This window comes from Vidua macroura, chromosome 6 (genome assembly GCF_024509145.1).
Source record: "Vidua macroura isolate BioBank_ID:100142 chromosome 6, ASM2450914v1, whole genome shotgun sequence".
Classification (NCBI taxonomy): domain Eukaryota; kingdom Metazoa; phylum Chordata; class Aves; order Passeriformes; family Viduidae; genus Vidua; species Vidua macroura.
Genome location: NC_071576.1, coordinates 12494654 through 12516078, shown reverse-complemented (window position 1 = coordinate 12516078; position 21425 = coordinate 12494654). Strand labels below are relative to the sequence as shown.

Below are 21425 nucleotides of genomic sequence, written 5' to 3'. Positions count from 1 at the left end.
TACATCCAACTTTAACATTCAGAAAATCCTTCTGAAAAGTAAAACGATATCTCTCAAGGTACAAGTTATATTGTATTTTGATTCCTAATAGGATATTAGCAGTTACATTCTCAGAAACATGCCTTTTCCTTTATTTCTGCTTTATGTATTACCTACATCTGGCCAACTTCAGAACCTGTAAACACCAGTACTGGAGATAAAACTGATCTCAAGCACAGTCATTCACATCTCTGCATGATGCAGCCCAGGTTAGGTATACAGGTGGAAGCCTCCTGCAGTGACAGGTCTGCAGCTCTGGCCTGGTCACAGAACTCAGAGCTGAAATGAAATAGAGCTCTAATTCTTCCTTATTTCAAAGAAAGAAAAAGGATTAACAGACTACCTGAACAGGATGGGAAGTGGTAAAGGAAGGGCAGGGATAGATGGAGCAACTGGAATAGTCATTTGTTAGAAGAGATGCAATCAAGAGGCAATGTAGGGCAGAACAGCTAAAAACAGAAAAAGGGAGCAAAGAAGGTTAAAGCAGAGGAAGGGCAAGACCAAAAATGCAAAGCAATGTTAAAATACACTTGGGCATGAAGTCACCTCTTAACTGCTACAAACACAAGCCTAGCTCCAAATACACAAGACTAAGGCCAGACAACACTAATGGGCCATTTTTATGGAGCAATGAAGAACTCCTGCTGTACTTTTAGTTTTGAGAGGTTCTTTCTCATATTTTACATAACAGTCTAAGTTAAAAACACTATTAGTCATCTAAAGCCAAATCTAGGAAGCTGAAGTGTCTCTTAACAAGTTCTTTAGCAAAGGATGGTCAGAAACAAATAATTCCCTTTACTATAGAAAGCTGTACCACCACAGGTGTGTCAACCACAAGCACAAGCCTAAAGCATTTGGAAAAGAGGAAAGACTGAACCACTGCTGTATGCACTGCATACATCTACTCTGCAAAGAACAAGCTGCTAATCCCATTACAGTGTAAGGTTAAGGAAAGAATGATGGTGATAGTGGTGACTGTGATACTGGGAAGAAGCCAAACTACAGAATAATATCAAAAGAAGCCATTAAAATTAGCTAAATATTTGCTTGATACACTTACAAAAAACACCAACTACAACAAATTTAGCTAATTGTTAAGAATCAAATTCCAAAAGACATTTATTCTTATAATTAGAATCAAAGAAAACATGTCTTGACAACATTCTGATTACAGATGCTTGAGGTAGCACTAATCTACTAAAAAAAGGAAGTCCTGTCATTTTGACATTATGTCCCTCCCCACCCAGTTGAACCTAGCTAGATACTAAGCACAAGACTGCCTCATGCATTAAATATAAACTTCTGGTAAGAAATTATTAATTTGAAGGTAGCACAAAATGCTGAAGGGCAAAAAAAAAAAAAAAAAAAACCCATATCCAACAGAACAGCTAAAAAAAAGTATGCATTTCTTAATTCACTTTTATCAGCTTGCTAATTTGGAACTATTACATTATTTACCACAGGTTTGTCCTTTACCCCTCGGCCTGCCATTAAAGCTTTCTTAAGCAGATGGACAGTTTCTTACTATCAACACCTGACTGATCTTTCTAGGGAAGATAGTTTACTAACTAACCACAGGAAAGAAGCTCTTAACTCTCTTGCCTGTCTCTTGAATCAGATCCTCAGACAACTATTTGACCAGAAAAGAAAAAATACTTACTCTTTAAAAAAAGAAGTTGATAAACTCTACCAATTTACCAACCCACTTTTGTAATTTTATTTTTTGCTTGAATTTTGCTCCTCCTGAAGACTCCCACAAACTTTTTTTTCCTAATTCCTTTAGAGCAGAATTAATTAAAAACCTTTATGTAGTGTCTTTATCTGCATGTTCCTAAATAATGTTCTTAATTTAGAAAATATTAACCTCACTTTATATAATATAACTCCTAATTGAGAATAAAGCAAGCCACCCTGACTTCAGCCATCCATAAGGCAGACTTAACAGAACCACCCAGGCTTCCAAAAGCTTAAGCCACAGGCATCATGAGGTCTCATGCACCGAGCATTATGACAGCCCACTAGAAAAGATACAGATCCCTTAAGACTTCCAGTACCCTTAAAGTGCCTCTTTTTTTTTTTTTTGAAAGAGCAACCACTGAAATACTCACTTGCTGAGAAGTACACAATTTATCAAATTAACTACATAACCAGCACCTCTATGATGAAGTATTACATAGATACAGTAGACATGTCTAAATAGATTTATTACAATTAAAACAGCATCAAGATGTACACTTTTCCATACAGAGAGGCATAACACAATCTATTTTTAATTTCTGTACCATATTGAAATCAGAATTCTATTTCAAGGCACATCTGACTTCAGCAATAGATCAGGCCATCTCTGGAAATAGTGATACACAGATTACAAATGATTTCAGGGTTTGTGGCATTTCTTCCCCCAACAGCCTAAATCTAGTTCTCAGCACACAATGTCAAGAATGTGTTTTCAACTCTACTGCAATGTATACTTCAATCCCTGCTAAACATAACTGAAAACTACTAAGGCACAAGCCAGCATGCTTGAATCTCTACCATATTAAGTTACTTAATTGAGCAAAAATATCAGGAAGCCACCCCCGTCTTTGAGCCCATCATGCCTTTCCTTCCCACAACTTGTACACTGGCTTACTATTTTGTACCAGGAACCTGATAGTGGACATACAGAATGCCACAGTTGTTTTTCACTCACCTATGGGATTACAACAAATGAAAGCAGAAAACACTTGTGAGACATTAAGCTAACATTGTAGCAATTTTCAGAGAACCAAGCTGTCACTTGAATAGACAGGTGCCTTCAATACATGCTCTTAGAAGGGACAAAGACAATCTACTTTCAGCTTGGTCTCAGGAGCAGGCTTAGGTTCCAAAGACAAGTCCATCCAGAAGAGCAGATACCAAGCTTGGGGCAAGAGCAGCTTTGAACCATGAGGGACAACTTCCAAAACTGAGCTTATTCTGATAGCTGAATGTGGGGTAAAAATCTGTCAAATTCAAAATTTAGGAATTTGCTAAGAACTGAAGGCAAAGCACAGCCTCAGCTCAAGCAACTCTAATCAAGTGTTGCTGGGTAAGGAAGAGGAGGAAGGGTTCACGGGACAGGCAGCTGTTGTAGCAATAGGGGAAAGCTGAAATACCGAGGCTGTTTCAGGAGTAACACCCCTGTCAATAAACAGTTTACGATTTTTTCTAATTTTAACTCCCTTCCTTTTTTTCCTCCAAAGATTTAACTCTGCTTAAGCAGGCTGCAGACGGGGTGATAAACCAGAGCACTCTTCTACAGCCAGAGGAGGGCTCTGAGGAGCCACACACCCGCAGAGACCCCGAGAGCTGGGGGCATGGGAGGCTCTATGGGAAACTGAAGTAGGAGCAGGGAGGATTCAAACCGTATCACATATTTAAAAAAAAAAACAAACAAAAACAAAAACAAAAAAACCAAATCCTAATTACATCATGAGGAAATCAGTTTTAAGCCATTTGTTTTACTCTCGTTTCTATCAGCCTCTCGAGGGGGGATGGGGCAAGGGAAAACGCCAGTGCCGCTGCCTCGCTCACGAGAAACGCGCGCAGGCCGGGCTGGAGCGAACCCGGCCCGCCCACGGCGGACCCGGGGGACGCGCCGGCCTCGTCGGCCGGGCAGCGGGAGAGGGAAAGGCCGGGGCGAGCCGCGACGGACGCTGCGGCTCGCAGGGGAAGGAGGCCCGGACCAGCCTCGCACCGGCCACGCGGGGGAAGGCAGGGGCGGCGAGGCCCGCGGAGCGCGCCCCGGGGCGGCTGGAGGGGTTGTCCGGAAAGAGCGGCGCCTCCTGCGGAGAAGGAGGCGGCGGCGGAGCGGGGCGAGCCCACGCCGCTCGGAGGGTTGAGAGGAAGGGCCCGTGCCGCGCCGGGGCGAGCGGCTGAGGCAGGGCAGGGGGCGCGGGCAGGCCCCGCCTTACCTCCCGCCAGCGGCCGCTCCTGCCTGGCCCGAGGGAGCGGCGCACCCGAGCCCGCGCCGGACGCCGCTGCCCGCGGTGGGGAGGCGGAGGCTCCGCCCGGCCCCGCCCCCTCCTGCGCCCCTGCCGCCATTGGCCGAGCTGCCGCCCGCCGGAAGGCCCCGCCCCTCCCGCGCCCGTGGCGGCCAATCCTTCGCGGCCGGCTTCAGACAGGGCACGGCAGCGCTCCCATTGGCTGTCATTCAGTCCCTGTTGGCCCGCCTTCAGGTCTCTATTGGTCGCTGAGGCTCGCAATCTTCCCCTTTCGCGTTCCGACTGGTCCGTCCCCAGCGTACGGCGGCACGTCGGCCTCCTGCCGCGGCTCAGCAGCCGCTGACGGAGCCGGGATTGGGCGGGAGGCAGAGGGGGCGGTGCCGCTTCCCATTGGCGGGGCCACCGTCCTCGCGCGCTACGCCTTTGCGACGTGATGACGCAGCGCGTGGCCCGGCCTGGCTCCCAAGATGGCGGCGCACAGGGCGCGGAGGCCGCGCTGTCGCTGAGAGGCCCCGCGCTCCGGTGCGGCTCCCGCTCCCCGCGAGCCCTGTGAGTGCGCGGGGCCCGCCCGGGCCGCCCGCCGGCGACAGCCGCCGCCTGAGGAAGGGGGGAAGGGAGCGGGGAGGCCGGGGTGGGGAGCGAGCTCCTCCCCGGGCACCGGCAGCCCCGTGTAGGGAGGCCGGGCGGGCGGGTCTGAGAGGCGGCGTGAGCATCCCCGGCCGCGTTGGGGCTGCAGGGGCGGAGCTGCGGTCGGTGGGTTCGTCTCAGGTAAGGTATGAAAAAGCCGCGATCGAGCTCTGGAACTCTCCTTCAGTTTAATGGGGTGCGTAAAAAAAGGCAGGGAAAACTTATTATTTCTGAGCGTTGCGGTCTGGATTGGGACGTTTAAGATGGTTCATTTAAGGTGTTTACGGGTGATAATTTTCATTCCTGGTTCTGTATTCGGAAATGCGTTCGGGCTTTTATAGAAAGAGATCTTGTCGCTTCAGGCGCTTTTAGTGTTAACTGTCTTTTAAGCGCTTTAGAAGTTAGAAAGTAAAATATCTTGTAAGGAATAAGGATCGTTACAGTTATAAAAAATAGCACCCTTCTAGTAAATGTGATGGGAATGTGTGGTCGTGGCCTGGCGCGCTTTTGTTGATTCTGGAAATAGTTTTTAGTAGCCATTTACTTTTTCTTGTGGCAGAATTTAGATCTGTCTGTGACCGATACCACGAGTTGTGAAGGTGATTCCAAAACCACCGTGAGGCAAAGACAGTTTCCTTTATTGTGAAAAAGAAACTTTTTGAAGGTGAGCGAGGGGCTGATTGTAGGCATCGTTCTGTGGCTGTTCATGTGATCTTCCTTCCGTTTTTCCTTCCCTTTCCGGAAGGGAAACGTCTCGAAAAGTAATAACTGATTTTAAGAGTTTTAAGCTTGGGTCTTGCTGTGACTGTCTTGCTTAGAGCGAATATGTTGCATCATATGTTAATGACTGTCTGTTATGCAAACCTTTGCAGGTGACTGCAGTAGTCTGGGAATAGTATCTGTAGTTGAATTGGAGTAAGAGCAGTTTTGTGCCTGAAAGAAATAATAGGCAGCGAGTGCTCATTCTTTAAGCTGAGGCATGGCTGAATGTCTGTCATAATTCAAACACCAGAAAGGTGCCTGCAGAGCTCTGTGATCTACATCTGTGTACACAAAGTGCTGGTAAACAGGGGCAAGTAGGAGACTCTTGGGGTGTATTGTTTGGGGGATGATTTTAGATGCTGCCATACTCTATTAAACTCACATTGGTTGTCTTAATCTTGGTATGTGAAAGAACACTGACACATTTTTTTCTTTAAGTAATAAAAGTACAGATCACTTTACAAAGCTTCTGCCAAGTGGCTGCTGCTCAAGGTGTCCCTGGGAGCAGGCAGGTATTTAAGAGGCACCTCACCAGTGCCTTTCCTAATTACCGATAGTCAGGTAATCCCCCTAACTTTGCAAATCTTTCTGCAGCCATCACTGAATTGGTTTTTTTCCTAGTTTTATGGACAAACTAGATGGAAGTTGTTCTACTAAGAAATAGCAGATATTGTTGGAGATGTATTCTTGAAGTTTCCTTATTAAACAGGTAATAGCAAGGATAACCTATGGCTTTTTCTTTGTATTTGCAATATATGGAGAGTATGGGGATTGTATTTGTAGTATATAAAGTTAAAGTTCTTTATTACTTGAGCATAGGAAAAAGTTCTTTCCAACAGGCAAGGCTAAGCACTATTCTTCTTTACTCCTCTTTGAGCAGGAACTTCAGAAGACAGTTCTTTCTATTTTTAAAGAATTCCTTTTTTTCTTCAAGGTCCTGAAGTGACTCTCTGAAGACTTCATTTTTGAAAATTCAAAAAGCAAAGACAATTCTGTTTTAATAAATGAAGGAGAATAAAGAAAATTCCAGCCCTTCTGTAAACTTGGCAAACCTGGACCATACAAAGCCATGCTGGTACTGGGATAAGAAAGACTTGGCACACACACCATCACAGCTTGAAGGGCTTGATCCAGCTACAGAGGCACGATACCGCAGGGAAGGGGCCAGATTCATATTCGATGTGGGAACACGTTTAGGGCTGTATCCTTTACACTCATGTTGGTATGAAATATCTCTATGAATAGTGAATTTTCAGAATACACAAGAAATGTGACATGCTCAGCTGTTCAGATGTTTAATTGCTAATCAAAAATATATTTGTGTTGAAGTGTCTTTTGATGTAATGTGTTCCTACACAATTTCTATCTATTCATTGGATAAACAAGGTTCCAATTTGGTAATAGAGAAGTAAGATGATACAAACTTTCCAATTAAGAGCAACTTCTGTGAGTTATGAAACTCAGTGTTTCACTATATTAATCTACATGACTTCAAAATTTTGAATTTTTCCCTCAGTTTTCTAGATTGTTAGAATCTAGCCTTTGAGGCTTCTAACCTCTGCCTCCCCAGTCTTGGTCTTTGGTGACTGTTTTTTTGTTTCATGGTTTGGAATTTACAACTGTGTATAAATTCTCCTGACTGTCCCACTCCCTCATAGACAGCCACTTAAATTTTCTGCTTCCTATATTCCTATGCTTCCTTTAATCTCCTTAGTTCTTTCTTTAATAAAGCATGGTGAAGACAAAATTTTTACTTGTCTTAAAGTGAAGAATATGGAGCATGTTCAGATTTTATTTGCATTTGTAGGTGTGAATAGTAGCTTTCCTCCACACCAGCACTTGAATGTGAAGCGATAATTGTTCTGTTCCTTCATGTACCTACTGTTGGATTTGCCCTTCTCTGAGGCAGGTATGGTGCAACACAGGGGTGACCTTCTGTGCATCCTCTTGGAAACACAATCAGGACTTTGCACACTTACAACAAATGCTTTAGATATCAGCTGCATCTGGGCCTGATCATAGTATTTACACAGCTTTAAGGGCTTTTGTGGCTTTTTTTTTTTTCCCCTAAAGCTCCTGTTTTACATGCAGTGTTTTCTAACTGGTCACTGAACAGCCAATTACTTGAAGTACTTGATAAAGTAGAATCCATTGTGCATGTTTGGTTTTAAATTTATGTGCTGTTTGAAAATCCTTAATCTGCATCACAGACATTATGACACTCTAGCAACCGGAATAATTTATTTCCATCGGTTTTATATGTTTCATTCCTTCAAACAGTTCCCAAGATATGTAAGTATTTAGATATTGATGACTTAATTTAATGATTGCACTAGGCAGGGACCATTTGAAATGGTGATTAGTCACGTGGGTACTACTACTGCTATTCACTACAGAAAGATGGAAAATTAGCATTATGTCATTTAATTATTTTGGCTTAAAATTTTTTGTTGTTACCTGTTTACACATTTCTGTTTATGCTCAGAAATGTATTGACATTGCAGCTACGATTTGCTGATACTGTTCTTTAGGAGTAGTAGCTGTAGTGCTGGCACTTCTGTATTAGCTGAAAGAAAAAAAGAAGTGTAATACAGTTTTAAAACTCCTGGACAGACAACATTGAACTGAGACAAATTGTGCTTTGGGTTTCTGACCTTGAAATGAAGTTGTATAAAATAGACAGTCCTCCAAATTCTGTATTTTTCCTCTAAGAAAATAAAAGTTTAACACTATATTAAACTAGAAGCGAACTATATTAAAGTAGAAATTATTATGCTCATTAAGTCTTTCTTGGGAGACTTCTACAGTACTGTTAATGGAAACTGACAGTGCTTTTATAATGCTACACTGTATTGCATATCTACATGCAGACCACTTTTTGAAAGTACTTGCCTTCTTTTAGGTGACAGGAGCCTGCTGTCTCTTCCTAGCAGGAAAGGTTGAAGAAACACCCAAGAAATGTAAAGACATAATTAAAACAGCTCGTAGCTTACTAAATGATGTACAGTTTGGGCAGTTTGGAGATGACCCAAAGGTAAAAATACTCATGTTGAAATTGATTTCCTGTTGTACTGTAGTAAAGTGACACATGCTCAATAGAGCATTGACTGATTTTCAGTTGTTCTAAATTAAATTAGATGTTCAGCATGCATTTATGGCTCTTCTGGGTAGTGTGGTTGGTAGCTTTGAAAGTAATTCTTCCTAATAAAAATTAGGATTTTACTGGAATAATTGTTTTCATAAAAAGTTTGTATTTTATTTCATGTAAATTCTGATATTATTTTGTAAATTAAAGTAAATTTGAGTAATTTCAGCCAGAGCTAGAAATTTTATCAAGACATAAATCAAAATCATCTGAATGGGATTTTAGGAAGTAATTAATAGTGAATCTTAAATAAAAGACCTAGATCTTAAAAGTACTGAGAAGTTTCTTGTTTACAGCATTAACTTAGCAAAACTATGCTTCTCTTAAAGTTTGTTTATTTTAAATAGCAGAACTACATGAAACTTTTGAGTGAAATGTGGTAGAGCTTATATTTTTGTTGTGATTGTGTATCTGGCAATTTTATGCTGTGTCTAGTTCAGTTCATTCCTCTGCAGAGGAACAGGGATTTTAAACATCACATCCCCTGTCCTTACTCAAATAAATGTGAAGAAAAGGTATCTGAGTTTAAAATAATATTTTAAGTTGGAGAGCTTTCTGTTCTCCTTGGAGACAAACATGGCTGCCTGGAGGTGCTGTGAAGTCATGCCCTCTACTAGCATGAAGTATTTTTGAGTGAAAGAAGGAATAATACTGTGGTTACCTTGTAACTCTCTATAGGAAGAAGTGATGGTACTTGAAAGAATCTTGCTACAAACAATAAAGTTTGATTTGCAAGTGGAACATCCATACCAATTTCTTCTCAAGTATGCCAAGCAACTCAAAGGTAAAATATTGCAGGGTGAGCAAGTAATGCCTGTTACTGATTTCCAGAACTTATGTATTAACAGTGCAAAAATAATCTACTTCTAGCTGTTTGTCCCTCCTAATTTTATGTCCTATTTTTTTTTTCTGATTGTTTTTCAGGAGACAAAAATAAAATTCAAAAGCTGGTTCAAATGGCATGGACATTTGTCAATGACAGGTAAGATACACCTAGAAAACATTCTGAAAGTGAAATAGTTACTGTTGCTTACTTTGTTGTGGTATTGGATATTTTTTTGACAAGTATTTGATTTTTTTTTTCTGCTTGTTACATGTTTTCTTGGTCATGTTCCTCAGTTTTTCTTTCCATAATTACCATGATAATTCCATTGAGCACCAAATCTGGAATGAGTATGAAGTAGACCAGTAAGACCTCTGCAATGCTGTGGCACTAATTTAGTGCTGCATTAAAAAGAAACTCACTGTTTGAAAGGGCCAAACCAAATTCTAAATCTCCAGGATACAAATCAGCTTCTTGCCAAATCTGTGATATATGGTACATTCTGAAAAAAATAAGTCACTTCTCAATTCCATCAATATATTTTTAATGTGATATTTTGGTAGTAGTAAAGTAGCCATTAAATTCACTGAGGAATATAGTTTTTAGCACTGGATTTACAATTTCTTGAATAATGAACTTGTAAGACATCAACTAATGTGAGTGCATGTAAAAGCATTTCTCATGTGGTATTGAAAAAACACCAAAACAACTTGACACACTTTAGTCTTGTTCAGGAGGATTCTACAGAGCTCGGCAAGCTAATGTATTAAGGACTTCAATATTACTTTTTTGTTTCCATAAGCAAACCCTTTAGAAAATGGGTCGACTGTCCAGAAATTGTGAATACATGGCTTTCAGTCATGCCTACAGCAGTAGAACATCATAAAAAAGAGGTGTCTTTTTAATCATATGCCTGATTTGAATTAGCCCTGTGTGGGTTCAGATTTTGTAAACTCTCCAAATTAATTTGACCAAAATTAATGTGGATCTTGAGTTGTTTACTTCAGCTGATGTCAGTCTTGCAGATCGTGGTCTTACAGGTAGAACAAAATTATGGCATAACTGTCACTGTTAAACCTGTCAAACTACTGTAATTTATCCGTCAAAACTTGGACACCATTGTACTTGGAATTAGATAGTGCTTAATATTTTAAAAACCTAACAATTAAAATGCACTTCAGGAAAACACTTGTATGAAGTTGGAGGGGTTGTTTCAAATGATGCATAATAATTAGCTCTGTTCTAAGGAGGCTATATTGTGCTTACTTAATAAGCACCATATTAGAAGTTTACTTTGTTTATAGGATCCTGGGAAAATAATTCTGTGCTTTGCATTACAGGCCTTTAGAATAAAGGGTTCTGTTCTTATACAGCCACAGTGAATTCATGAAAATTCAGCTGACTGGCTGAATTTAAAATTCTGTAAGCAGATGATATGCTACAGAATCTATGGAGAAAAGAGAGAAAAAATATTTCATAATTTAAAATTGATACCAGGAAATAGTAATTGATTATGACAGAAAGTTAGTTAATATCAATAATACCAATAACATCAATTATTTTAGCATTAGCTTTAACAAAGGCTATTCAAGAGATGACCTTTTATATGTTGATCTGACACTTGTGTTGCACTCGACAAGTTGCTTTGCAAGTTCATGTTGGCTGTTCTGGGGTTTTGGGGGTTTTTTAGTATTTGTTTACATTTTATTGACAAACATTTTGGAAGCTCCAAAATCTGATTTGGGACCTGATTTCATGACAGTGGTAGTCCAGAAATAATTAAGTTTTGTGAACTCTTTTGTTTAACAAGGGTCTCGATTAAAATTGCCCAAGAAGTTAGAATGTGGTAGGATTTTATACCCTGTTAATTATAGCTGCTGTATATTAAAGTGCACCTGGACAATCAGGTAATCCAGGGTTGTGTTTTGCTTGGTTTGTTTTCTGTTGCAGTCTCTGCACTACACTGTCCCTGCAGTGGGAGCCTGAGATCATAGCTGTTGCAGTTATGTACTTAGCAGGCCGTTTGTGTAAGTTTGAAATACAGGAATGGACATCAAAACCAATGTACAGACGATGGTGGGAACAGTTTGTCCAAGATGTTCCTGTTGATGTTTTGGAAGGTATGAAAACCATTTCCCACAACATTTCTTGCAACTGTGTGGCCTAGGTCATAAATAAATGCAAATAGCTTTTTATCTAGGTTTCAGTCAAAGTAATCTTGTATCAAGTATGTAACTCAGGTCGTATGTGCTGTGCCTTAATCAGGTTTTAAATTGAACTGGCTTAGATTAGAAGCATATTTAATCATCATGATTAGTCTTTTGTTCAATGTTTGCTTTACAATTTGTTTAGTTTATAACACATCTAATTAGCCTGAATTGTCATGGTGTGTTTTCTATATTTTTAATGATTATCTACTCCCCATTTTACGTAAGTGTTTCTACAAACACTGGAACTAATGGAGCCTGATTTCCAGCAGTTTTCCCATTGATAATTGGTCTCTTTGACCAAATTATGCTAGGATAGAAGGTTTTCTGTGACATACCATGAATGATGAAGAGATTATGGGGGACCTTTAGCTCCTGATGTGTTGGAAGAAGAATTTAATACTAGTCCTTTGCTTAGTTTCCTAAAACATTTTTGACTGGCCTAACAAGACATGTATGTTTTAACATATAATCTTCCACTTGCTTTCTGTCCTGTTAGTGTGGTTACCTGTCTCTCCAGGCACACAGTAATGGCATATAGTGTGTTATTACCAAGACACTGTTCTTCTTCTGAAAGATGTGCATATACATGTACATATTGCTCAGGATAGGCAGAAGAAACTCAGAAATGCAAGTATAAGTTGAAAATTAATCTGCTTTTAAAAAGTTATTTCATTTATTATTATGATGAGTAATATTTGCAATGAATTTTTCCAAAGCTGATGTCCATTAAAAATCAGAGTTGGTAATTGTGTTAAATACATGCTTGTACATTATAAGGTTGTAATACTTCCGAATTTCCTTTCTTTATTATTAAGATATCTGTCATCAGATCCTGGATCTATACTCACAGGGAAAACAGCAAATGCCTCATCATACTCCTCATCAGTTGCAGCAGCCACCATCTCTTCAGTCTACACCCCAGGCACCTACAGTACAGCAGTCCCAGCAATCCCAGAGTTCAGAGCAATCCCAGACGCAGCAGCAAAAAGAGTCTCAGCAGTCAGCACAGCAACAGCAGCAGCAGCAGCAAACACAAGCACAGCAATCTAAAAAGCCCTCTCCCCAGTCAAGTCCTCCTAGACAAATTAAAAGACCAGCAGTAAGTTGAACTTTACCTTGCAATTTATTTTCAGGCTGATCTGATGCCTATTTGATTTAAAGGCCACAATGTGCAGCAGACTTGTGTTTGCTTTAAGAATGAGCCTTGTAATTAATTTTATGTAGTTGATTTCCCTTGGTTATGTGGCAACTTTGTTAATTCCAGACAGCCTTTAAAGCTCTGACGTATGACATTCTTACTCCACTTGGGCCAAAAGCCATGGAGAGGCTTTGCAGTCAACGTGAGCTGTTCAGGGTCTCAGTGTTTGTGGTTCTGGGCTATCTCACTTCCTTGTTTTCTCTATTAAGCAGGTTTAATTTAGGGAGGGTTTCTTGTGCTGCACCTGAATGTAGAGATATGCACAATGCTGATGAAGACATTATTTGACTCTTTGATTACTAATATTAAGAGAATAGTGACTTCTAAGGTTATATCAAAATTCTTGAAAAAAAAAAGTATTTTAAAATAATCCTTTAACAATGTCAGCCTATATATCATCATACTTTATAGCCTCACTTTGTCCATAATATCACATCATAATTGAAAATAAGAAGCTACATTAGCAGTTGGCTAGTGTCACAAGTACTCTGAGCACTTTTCAACAGCCATCAAGTTCAAATGAAACTTTCAGATTTTAATGTATACTTCTCTTAATTTTTTTCACTTGTAAGTTAAAAAAAAAAAATACCCAAGTCTTCTTTCATGTGTACTTAGCAAGAGGAGTGTTTTCAGAAATACAGTCTTTGGAACCAGTCCATTTAGGATGTAAATTTTATTCTGACTTTTGCTCCAACTTGTAATTAATGTATGCCCAAATTAGAGAACAGACATCGGGGGGGGGGGAAAAAAAACAAACAAAAAAAAAAAACAAACAAACAAAAAAAAAAACTATAAGCAGCAAATACTGGAATGAAATGGAATTGGAAGAGTGCAGCATCCTCCTGATGGCAGACTCCCAAAAAAGACAAAAATGTAACTCTGTAAAACCTTGCTCTTGTAAGTGCAGGATAGAGCTTACTACAGGAAAAGACCTACTCTGAAATTTTTAGCTGTTGCACTGAACTTTAGCATTGTTCAGGATAGAAAGGTGATAATATTATTAATTAGCTGGAAAGCTGTGAGAGTTCTTTATAGGTATTATGTATTTCTTTTACTTCATATTTTTTATGCCATCAGCACAAATTCTGCTTGAGTTGTCAGACCTGTAGGATCTCTTATAATTTTTCTTCAACAAAAATGCCTGGGACAGTTTGGCACATCAGAAACTGTTAATAACAATTTTGGTTTTTCCTATGTGTGCCATCTAAGTTGTTACTTAGATGCTTGTTCATTCTTGTAAAGGATCTACCATTACAGTACTACTGATTTTGCCCCATCCCATATGTAATTGAAGTATCTCATAGAAAAAAGTGATGCTTTTGCATGGCTAGTATCTGTTGTTCTTGAACAGTTGCCTCTGGTCAAGCCATCATAGATAAGTGAAACTTATCTTTTCTTGAAATCAGTTTGAGGTCCATTACCTAATAATTAAAGAAAAAAATAGTAGATAGTAAGGAGCCACATCAAATAAAAAGCAAAGGGTGTTTTGCAACAAATAAAAAACAAAGAGTGTTTCAAAACTCAAAGGAGTTTTGTACAAATACAGCACAAGCAGCGTGAATTTGAGAAAATTAAATGTGGTGATTCAAAATTGTTCTTTATCCAGAAAACAGTCTGGGAGAACAAGATGTGTGGTGTTTGAAAGGTTTACTTGGTGCTTCTAGAATGTTCTTGAGTTAGATGTACTATAAACTTAAAATCTTTGCCTGCTTCTATAAATAGGGCTTTGCATGACTTCTCCTTTGGTTTGTGCAGAACAGAAATACACTTTGTTCCTGGAGGCCAGATTTTCAATTTACATGAACTCTTATAACTCCCATTACCTTCTACTGAGCCAAGATGCTTTCAAGCAGCTGAGGCATTGGCCCATGACTTACAGATCCGTATCAGATGTCTAAAGTATCTGCATATCCTCTACCTCTCTAGTGGTGAAGAGTGCTTGAATTTTCAGTTGATTTCACTAAAAATATACTGGTGAATCATTAGATGTAAATAGTATTTTCATTTGGATTAAACTACAAATTGTTGGGGATACAATTTTATTGCTCATAGAAAGAGCAGTAAAGGAACAGTTCCATTGTATAGATTCAGCTGAAGGTATTAAATATCCACCAGCATGACAGTAGATAATATTGATAATTTATTATTGTTTATTATGACCCTCAGGTGTTTTGGCTGAGGCAGTACAAACTACAGTGCAGTAGAATGACTAAATAAATGCTCATCTCGATTTTAGCAGCTGCTGTTAGAGAATTGTGGCTGCTTGATTCTTTTTTTTTTTTTTTTCTTTAGGATAAATTGATGTTTGTTTTTTCTGTCATGAGTTATTTTGCTCCAGTTTCTTGTTCTACTGTAATGGTGTACCTTGATGTTTTTTGAATATTGCTCAATATTAACAATTCCACAGTAATTGAACTGCTTGTCACCTGAAGTGATCATCTGACTTCACAAAATAAGTGATTTTTGGAAAAGATCCAACAAGTAGTGATTTGCTTCTATTTGAAAGTGCAGGGAGAGATGATACAGTTTTACAGGCATGGAATTTAGTGCTAGAAAGTCGAGAAAAGACCATCCAAGTAAAATGAAGGCAGCAGATGAGTCCATGAGAGTCACTAAGAAAAAAGTGTGGGTTTGAAATGGTAAGATAAAGATTGTCCTTAAAAAGCAGGAAAGCAACTGGATAGTGTCTGGAAAATTGAAATTATTATCAAAGGAATATAAGAGTGAGGTTGCCTCAAGCAGGCAAGAATTAGACAGCAAAGATTTTGAGAATACCCATCAGAAATAAGGAAAAGTACTGTTCAAGTTAGATTGAAGTGTGTGTCCATTCTTGCTGTGGAAAGCAAAATGAAGGAAACAGAGAACAATTTATGCAGGTAAAGCTACTGGAGATACACAGTCCCTTAAAAAAACATTTTCATTGAAAAGACAGAGAAGCTGTGTACTGTCCCCCTCTCACCTTCATAATTCATTCTAAATACAGTTGTACTTTAAATTTCAGTTAAGTTCTCTGCTTTTCTCAGAAACCATCAAGTAGTCATCTCAGTGGGACTGTGTAATCTGGGAAGATTTTTTTTATTCCTTTATCCGTGGTTGTTTCATAAAACTGCAATGAAAGAATAACCAACGAAACAATAAAAAACCCAACCCAAAACTTCTGATTGGAAGGATGGTGTGAGGGTTTGTGGGTTTTGTTCAGTGTGCATACATTTTTTTCCTGCAATAACATTTGGACTTTATACAGTGCTTTCCATCTGAAGGCTTCTGAAATGTTTTACGCTGTGCAACACTTTCACTGCCCTCCTGTCCTGCTAAATAAAGCATAAGAGCCTGAAGTGATTTTGACAAAGGTTGAGTGACAGGTCAAGGCAGAATTGGGAACAGAGGCCAGGCCTCTTGTTTTCAGCTCAATGAGCAGTGAACCAGACCATGACGTATGTGCAGTGGATGATAAATACATCAAATGATATGTAATACTCAGCAGTGGGAACAGCAGGAAATGCTGCATATAAAATACCTGCTAATTTTCCAGTTTTTTCATTCTGCTAGTTAAGCTGGGCTTTCCTAGTGTGGTTTGACTTTGTTCATCTTGCATTTGTTGTAAGAAAATATAGAAGCATTACGTTGGAAAAGATCTTAAAGATCATCAATCATTAATGCAGCACTGTCAAGTCTACCACTAAACCATGTCCCCAGGTGCCACATCTACACATCTTTTGAATACCTACAGATGGGATGGTGATTGAACCACTTCTCTGGGCAGTCTGTCCCAATGCCTGACCACCCTTTCCATGAAGAGTTTTACCTCATATCCAATCTAAACATTCCTTGGCACAACTTGAGGCTGATTCTTCTTGTTCTGTCACTTGTTACCTGGGAGAAGAGACTGACTGCAATGGTCTTATTCTTATATTTTTTCTTCTTTTTTTCAAACAGGCTGTATCTCCGAAAGAAGAAACAAAGGCAGCAGGTAAATATTAATATTCTATTCATGTTGCTTCCATTTTACTGCTTAAACCAGAATAAGTAATTTGCTGTCATGCACTTAGTTTGTCTGCTTACAGGCTTGGCAGTTCTAAACTATTATGATCCTGATAATGTACCTTAAATATATACAATAACTGTTTTTAAAATGTCCCTAACTACAAAACTTGAAATAAATTGAGTATAGCTGTGCCCAAAGAGTTCCTTAATAGAGTCAATTCAATAGAAGTCTTGCTAAACTAGTCAACTCTCAATGTATAACTCCATGCATCATTTGGGAATAGTTCCTCAGCAAGCTGTGAGGCCTTGAAGTGACTAAAGGTACCATGTCATTAAATAGCTGCACTAACAGCGCAGTAGTTGGTAATCAGTGATGTTTGTAGTTGGTTGTTGGCATGGCTGTCACTAAAAGGCATTTTGTGTCAATAGATAGTGTAGTGAAAGAAATGTATACTCACTGCAGTGATCATACCTGGTTATTTTGTTTATTTGGGGGTTTTTCTTCACTTTGCTGGTTTGAACAAAGTCATTCAGGATAGCTAGGATGTACTTCTTAAGGAAGCCTGGCATTTAATCCCCTGTAGCTCTGCAGATAGATTCCAGACAGCTGTCTCTTATCCCTCCTCTCTCCTGTCCAATCGCTATTTTGTTTGGTTTATGACACACACTTCCCTAGCAGAGCAAAGGTCAACTTCTGAGGGCTGTTCCAACTACTTACAAGTTAAAGTTTTGGGCTAGAATACAAGCATATCCTTGCTCATCTTCACTTACATACTGTTATTTGGACAGTTTGTCTCTAGTTACAAAGGCACTTGAGCTTGCAGGCATACCTTCATTTGGAAGACTTGTATGTGATACTTGATGCCACTTTATTTATACAAAGGTGTTGATTTTAGTTTTCTTTATTAAACATACCTCGTAAATAGGATTTCCACTGCACTTTTGCATGTGTAATGTGATATGATAATCATTATCATGAGAGCAGAGTTGGAATTTGGAAAATATTACAGAGCAATAACCAATCACAAACTGACAAATGTTTTTTAGAACCACCGCCACCATCTAAAATTCCTAAAATTGAAACTTCACATCCACCAATACCTCCTGCACATCCACCTCCAGGTAAGCTTTTATTTTCTTAAACACATTTATTCTTGTTAATTTCCTTGCTTTTCATTCAGGTGGTGGTAGGCAATGGTGTGGGGGCAGGGGTTTGTTGCCTTGATTAATCTGCTTGGCAAGTAAAAATACAAGGTTGGTAAGCTCTAGAGAGAATTTCATCATAGTAGCACAGGCTTTTCCAGATAGAAGTAAAAAACTTACAATGGAAACGAGACTATACTAGGTGGATAAAGGCAAAACAAAGCTGCAACAGTTAAAGGCCTAGAAGACTAAAACTAATTGTTAATAGCAGGCTAAAAGGGACTTCTTGATCTCAAAAGGATGGTAGATGCCATATTGGGTTACTAGACAGCCTTCAGCTGTCCTATAGAAATTTTCCATGTTTTATCTGTCATGCAGGAATTCTGCAGGTGTGCAACTTCCAAACAATAATTAAAAAAAAAAAAGAAAAGAAAACAAAAAAAAAAAAAAAAAAAAAAAAACCACGGGGGATACTTTCTTTGCTGTACCTCAAAAGCGGATTTTTTTCTGCCAGGGAACACTAATACTGCACACATGTTATATGTTTGCAAAATAAACTGTACTTTTGTAAAAATGTGCTTCCAGCGCCTTGATGCATTAGCTGTCTTCCAGTGACCCTTAAATATGACATAAATATTTCACAGCCCATGGTCCATAATGTAACTGTAAGATGACAGCTTCTAAAGGGAACTATGAGAGAGAAAAGCAGTGCCCTGAAATATAGGAGGACAATTTTTCTCATTTGTTAAAATTTAATTAAGAATGAAGTTTTTCTAAATACCATGCTCATTATTCCTTCAGTTGTTACATCTTGAATGCACATCTTGCATCCAGAATGGTTTTGAAAATTAGGAAATTGTTGCCTGCTACAATTTAGGAGCTTGAAGTCACTGAAATCATGAGTACCATAGCCAGAATGCCCACTTTATGTGATTTAATTACATGGCTTTCCTAGGAGGCAGTTTTGCTGTTAAAATCCTACTTAGGCAGGTAATGGATTTATTTCCCTTGTTACCTGAAATTTTCCTCTTTGTTTATACAAGGATGTAATTGTACAAGCACTGAAACGTTATTAAAATAAAGGGCAGCTCTGTGGAAAAGTCAGGTGAAAACAAAGAATGCATCTTGACCAAGTGAACTAGAAGGAGAATTTATGTCAAATTCTGTTTAACAGTGACAGTGTAGTACACCACTAGAAATGACTGCCCTGCATGTGTTTCTAAATAGCTTTTCTTACTGAACAATGTTGTAGATGCTCATATATACAAGCAAGATGTCCCAAACCCTTTTTTGTTGGTCCTTCTAATAATCTCTCTGACCATACAGAGAGGTTGCTATGAGTGGTATTACTTACTTTATAATGCCTGCATTAAGAGGGGGAAACAAACGATTCTTATTTAAAGAGAAGACTGCTTAAAGCATGTTCTTTCCAGAAGTGGCTAATTATAATTCTGTAAAATGCTGACCTTTTTATGAAGTTCTCCAGAGTGTCAGGTACTGAGTTCACTGAAATAAATCAGTGGGCAAAGCTGATCAGATTTCATGTCCTTCTTACTTACCCTTTGGTTTTCTTTTTCTCTTTCTTTGGTAAACAGGTTTAGTACTGAGCGTTAAAAACTTGAGACTTTGTCCTGTGTTCTCAAATAATGTTTCCCAATGTGGGAGGCAGGTGAAGGGCAGAGGGTAATCCCAGGCCACCTTCTGGACTACCAAAGAGGTAGAAAGGAGGCCTGAACTAAGGAAGGTGAAAGCACTGAACTAAAGATTTTTGGTATCATGAATCCTGTGACTTTTTAAATCCACTAGTTGTGATTCCATCCATCCAGTCTGTTAATTCTGCTGATTGTACAACAATATTTAAATTATAAAAAAATAGTAATAAGAAAGATGTATTTAACTTTCAGAATGGGAAAAGCTGACCTTGAAGTTTTGATAGGTAGCTTAGTTGGTTTTTAGTGACCTGAGACTGTCTGACTGGATACCATATGGCATTCAAAGACTTAAAGAATTGAGTTCTCTTTTGCTAATTTAACTGGAGGAAAAATATGAAGTATTCAGAAGCTGTTCTTGACACTATCCTTCAAAAAAATAAATTAAATTTTCTTTTCCAGAGCGCAAGCCTCCTTTGACAACAGCAGTTACAATGGGAGAACCAGAGCAATCTGCTACTGTGGACTCAGTAGATGTTCCAAAGGTCCAGATTCCTCCTCCTGCTCATCCTGCCCCAGTACATCAACCTCCCCCTCTGCCACATCGTCCTCCACCCCCACCCCCCACCAGTTATATTACAGGGATGTCTACTACAAATTCTTACATGTCAGGGGAGGGTTATCAAAGTCTCCAGTCAATGATGAAAACAGAAGGACCAACATACGGAGCTTTACCACCGGCCTATGGACCACCAGCTCATCTACCATATCATCCTCATGTCTACCCTCCCAACCCTCCTCCACCACCAGTTCCACCTCCACCCCCTGCTTCTTTCCCCCCACCCAATATTCCACCTCCTACTCCTGGATATCCTCCTCCGCCTACATACAACCCTAATTTCCCACCTCCAAGACTGCCTCCAACTCATGCAGTACCACCTCATCCACCTCCAGGGCTGGGAATGCCACCAGCTAGTTACCCCCCTCCTACTGTTCCCCCAGGTGGACAGCCACCTGTACCACCTCCAATTCCACCACCTGGTATGCCACCTGTAGCAGGACTTGGACGTGCTACATGGATGAGATAGCATGAGGTAATTTGCACGAATATACCTTTATGTTGATTAGGCAGGAGTAGATAGCCAAAACCTACGTTGTAAAGATGAAGAGGAGGGTAATCTGTATAATTTAGATGAAATGAGATTAAATGAAAATTTAGCTGATCTGTTTGCAGTATGGTTTATGGTGAGTTATATAGGCTTCTAGATTTTAATCAGCTTTGCAGTATCTATTCTAACTTTATACATTTGACATAAGTTTGAATTGTCTTGACTTATTCCAGCACTGGATTACTTTGTACTAGCAAAACCAGCCATATTGGCTCAATTATATCAGTAAGAAGAAAATTTCCTTCTAGAAATCAGTGCCTATTTTTAAGTATCGAAATAGCCAGATACTATGATATTTGATCTATAATAAGAAACTTCATTTTTAATAGTAAGTAAAACAACACAATGTCAAGCATAAAAGCTGCTTTATTTAAGAGAGATTCTGAATGCTGGCTGACTGGAATAATTTTGAGGTGTTTGCCTTGCTGATAGTTTTGGTTTGGAATGTACTGGTATCTTAAAATATTGTATGTTTACACCTATTTGCAAATTCCTGTACATAATATATATATTTTCTAAGTGTGAAAGTCTGAATGTAACAGCCTACTGTGATGTACATCATAGTTATAAATGGGACTACTTTGTTCACTCTACCCAAATAAAATTGGTTCTGAATTTAGTGGATTTCCAGGTTTTTCATATTAGTTCAGAGGTTATAACTATGGTTACTCCAAGATACTTACTCCAGGGTATTTCAGCAGTGGTCTCCCA

At 39.2% G+C, this 21425-nt stretch overlaps 2 protein-coding genes across 10 annotated transcripts in view; one reads left to right on the top strand and one right to left on the bottom strand.

Annotated features, from left to right (window-relative positions):
• SETD3 (SET domain containing 3, actin histidine methyltransferase) overlaps nucleotides 1-4106 on the bottom strand; it is a 62389-nt gene extending 58283 nt beyond the window's left edge. The window contains exon 1 of the mRNA XM_053980922.1: nucleotides 3975-4106. The gene's annotated coding sequence lies outside the window, so the exon portion shown is untranslated. The remainder of the gene's footprint in view (nucleotides 1-3974) is intronic.
• Nucleotides 4107-4438: 332 nt separating this feature from the next.
• CCNK (cyclin K) lies at nucleotides 4439-21333 on the top strand. Of its 9 annotated transcripts, none has more exons than XM_053979582.1 (14): nucleotides 4439-4553; nucleotides 5191-5295; nucleotides 5832-5905; nucleotides 6015-6102; nucleotides 6328-6594; nucleotides 7604-7685; nucleotides 8296-8427; nucleotides 9217-9322; nucleotides 9463-9520; nucleotides 11312-11481; nucleotides 12387-12670; nucleotides 16706-16739; nucleotides 17801-17875; nucleotides 20008-21333. In XM_053979582.1, the coding sequence occupies exons 5-14, from the start codon at nucleotides 6398-6400 to the stop codon at nucleotides 20631-20633; spliced, it is 1764 nt and encodes a 587-aa protein (XP_053835557.1). In that variant the 5' UTR covers nucleotides 4439-4553; nucleotides 5191-5295; nucleotides 5832-5905; nucleotides 6015-6102; nucleotides 6328-6397; the 3' UTR covers nucleotides 20634-21333. The 9 variants fall into 9 exon arrangements, with proteins under 9 accessions (XP_053835557.1, XP_053835560.1, XP_053835558.1 ...); XM_053979584.1 differs by lacking the exon at nucleotides 4439-4553 and adding an exon at nucleotides 4580-4772; XM_053979587.1 differs by lacking the exon at nucleotides 4439-4553 and adding an exon at nucleotides 4580-4777.
• Nucleotides 21334-21425: the final 92 nt, after the last annotated feature.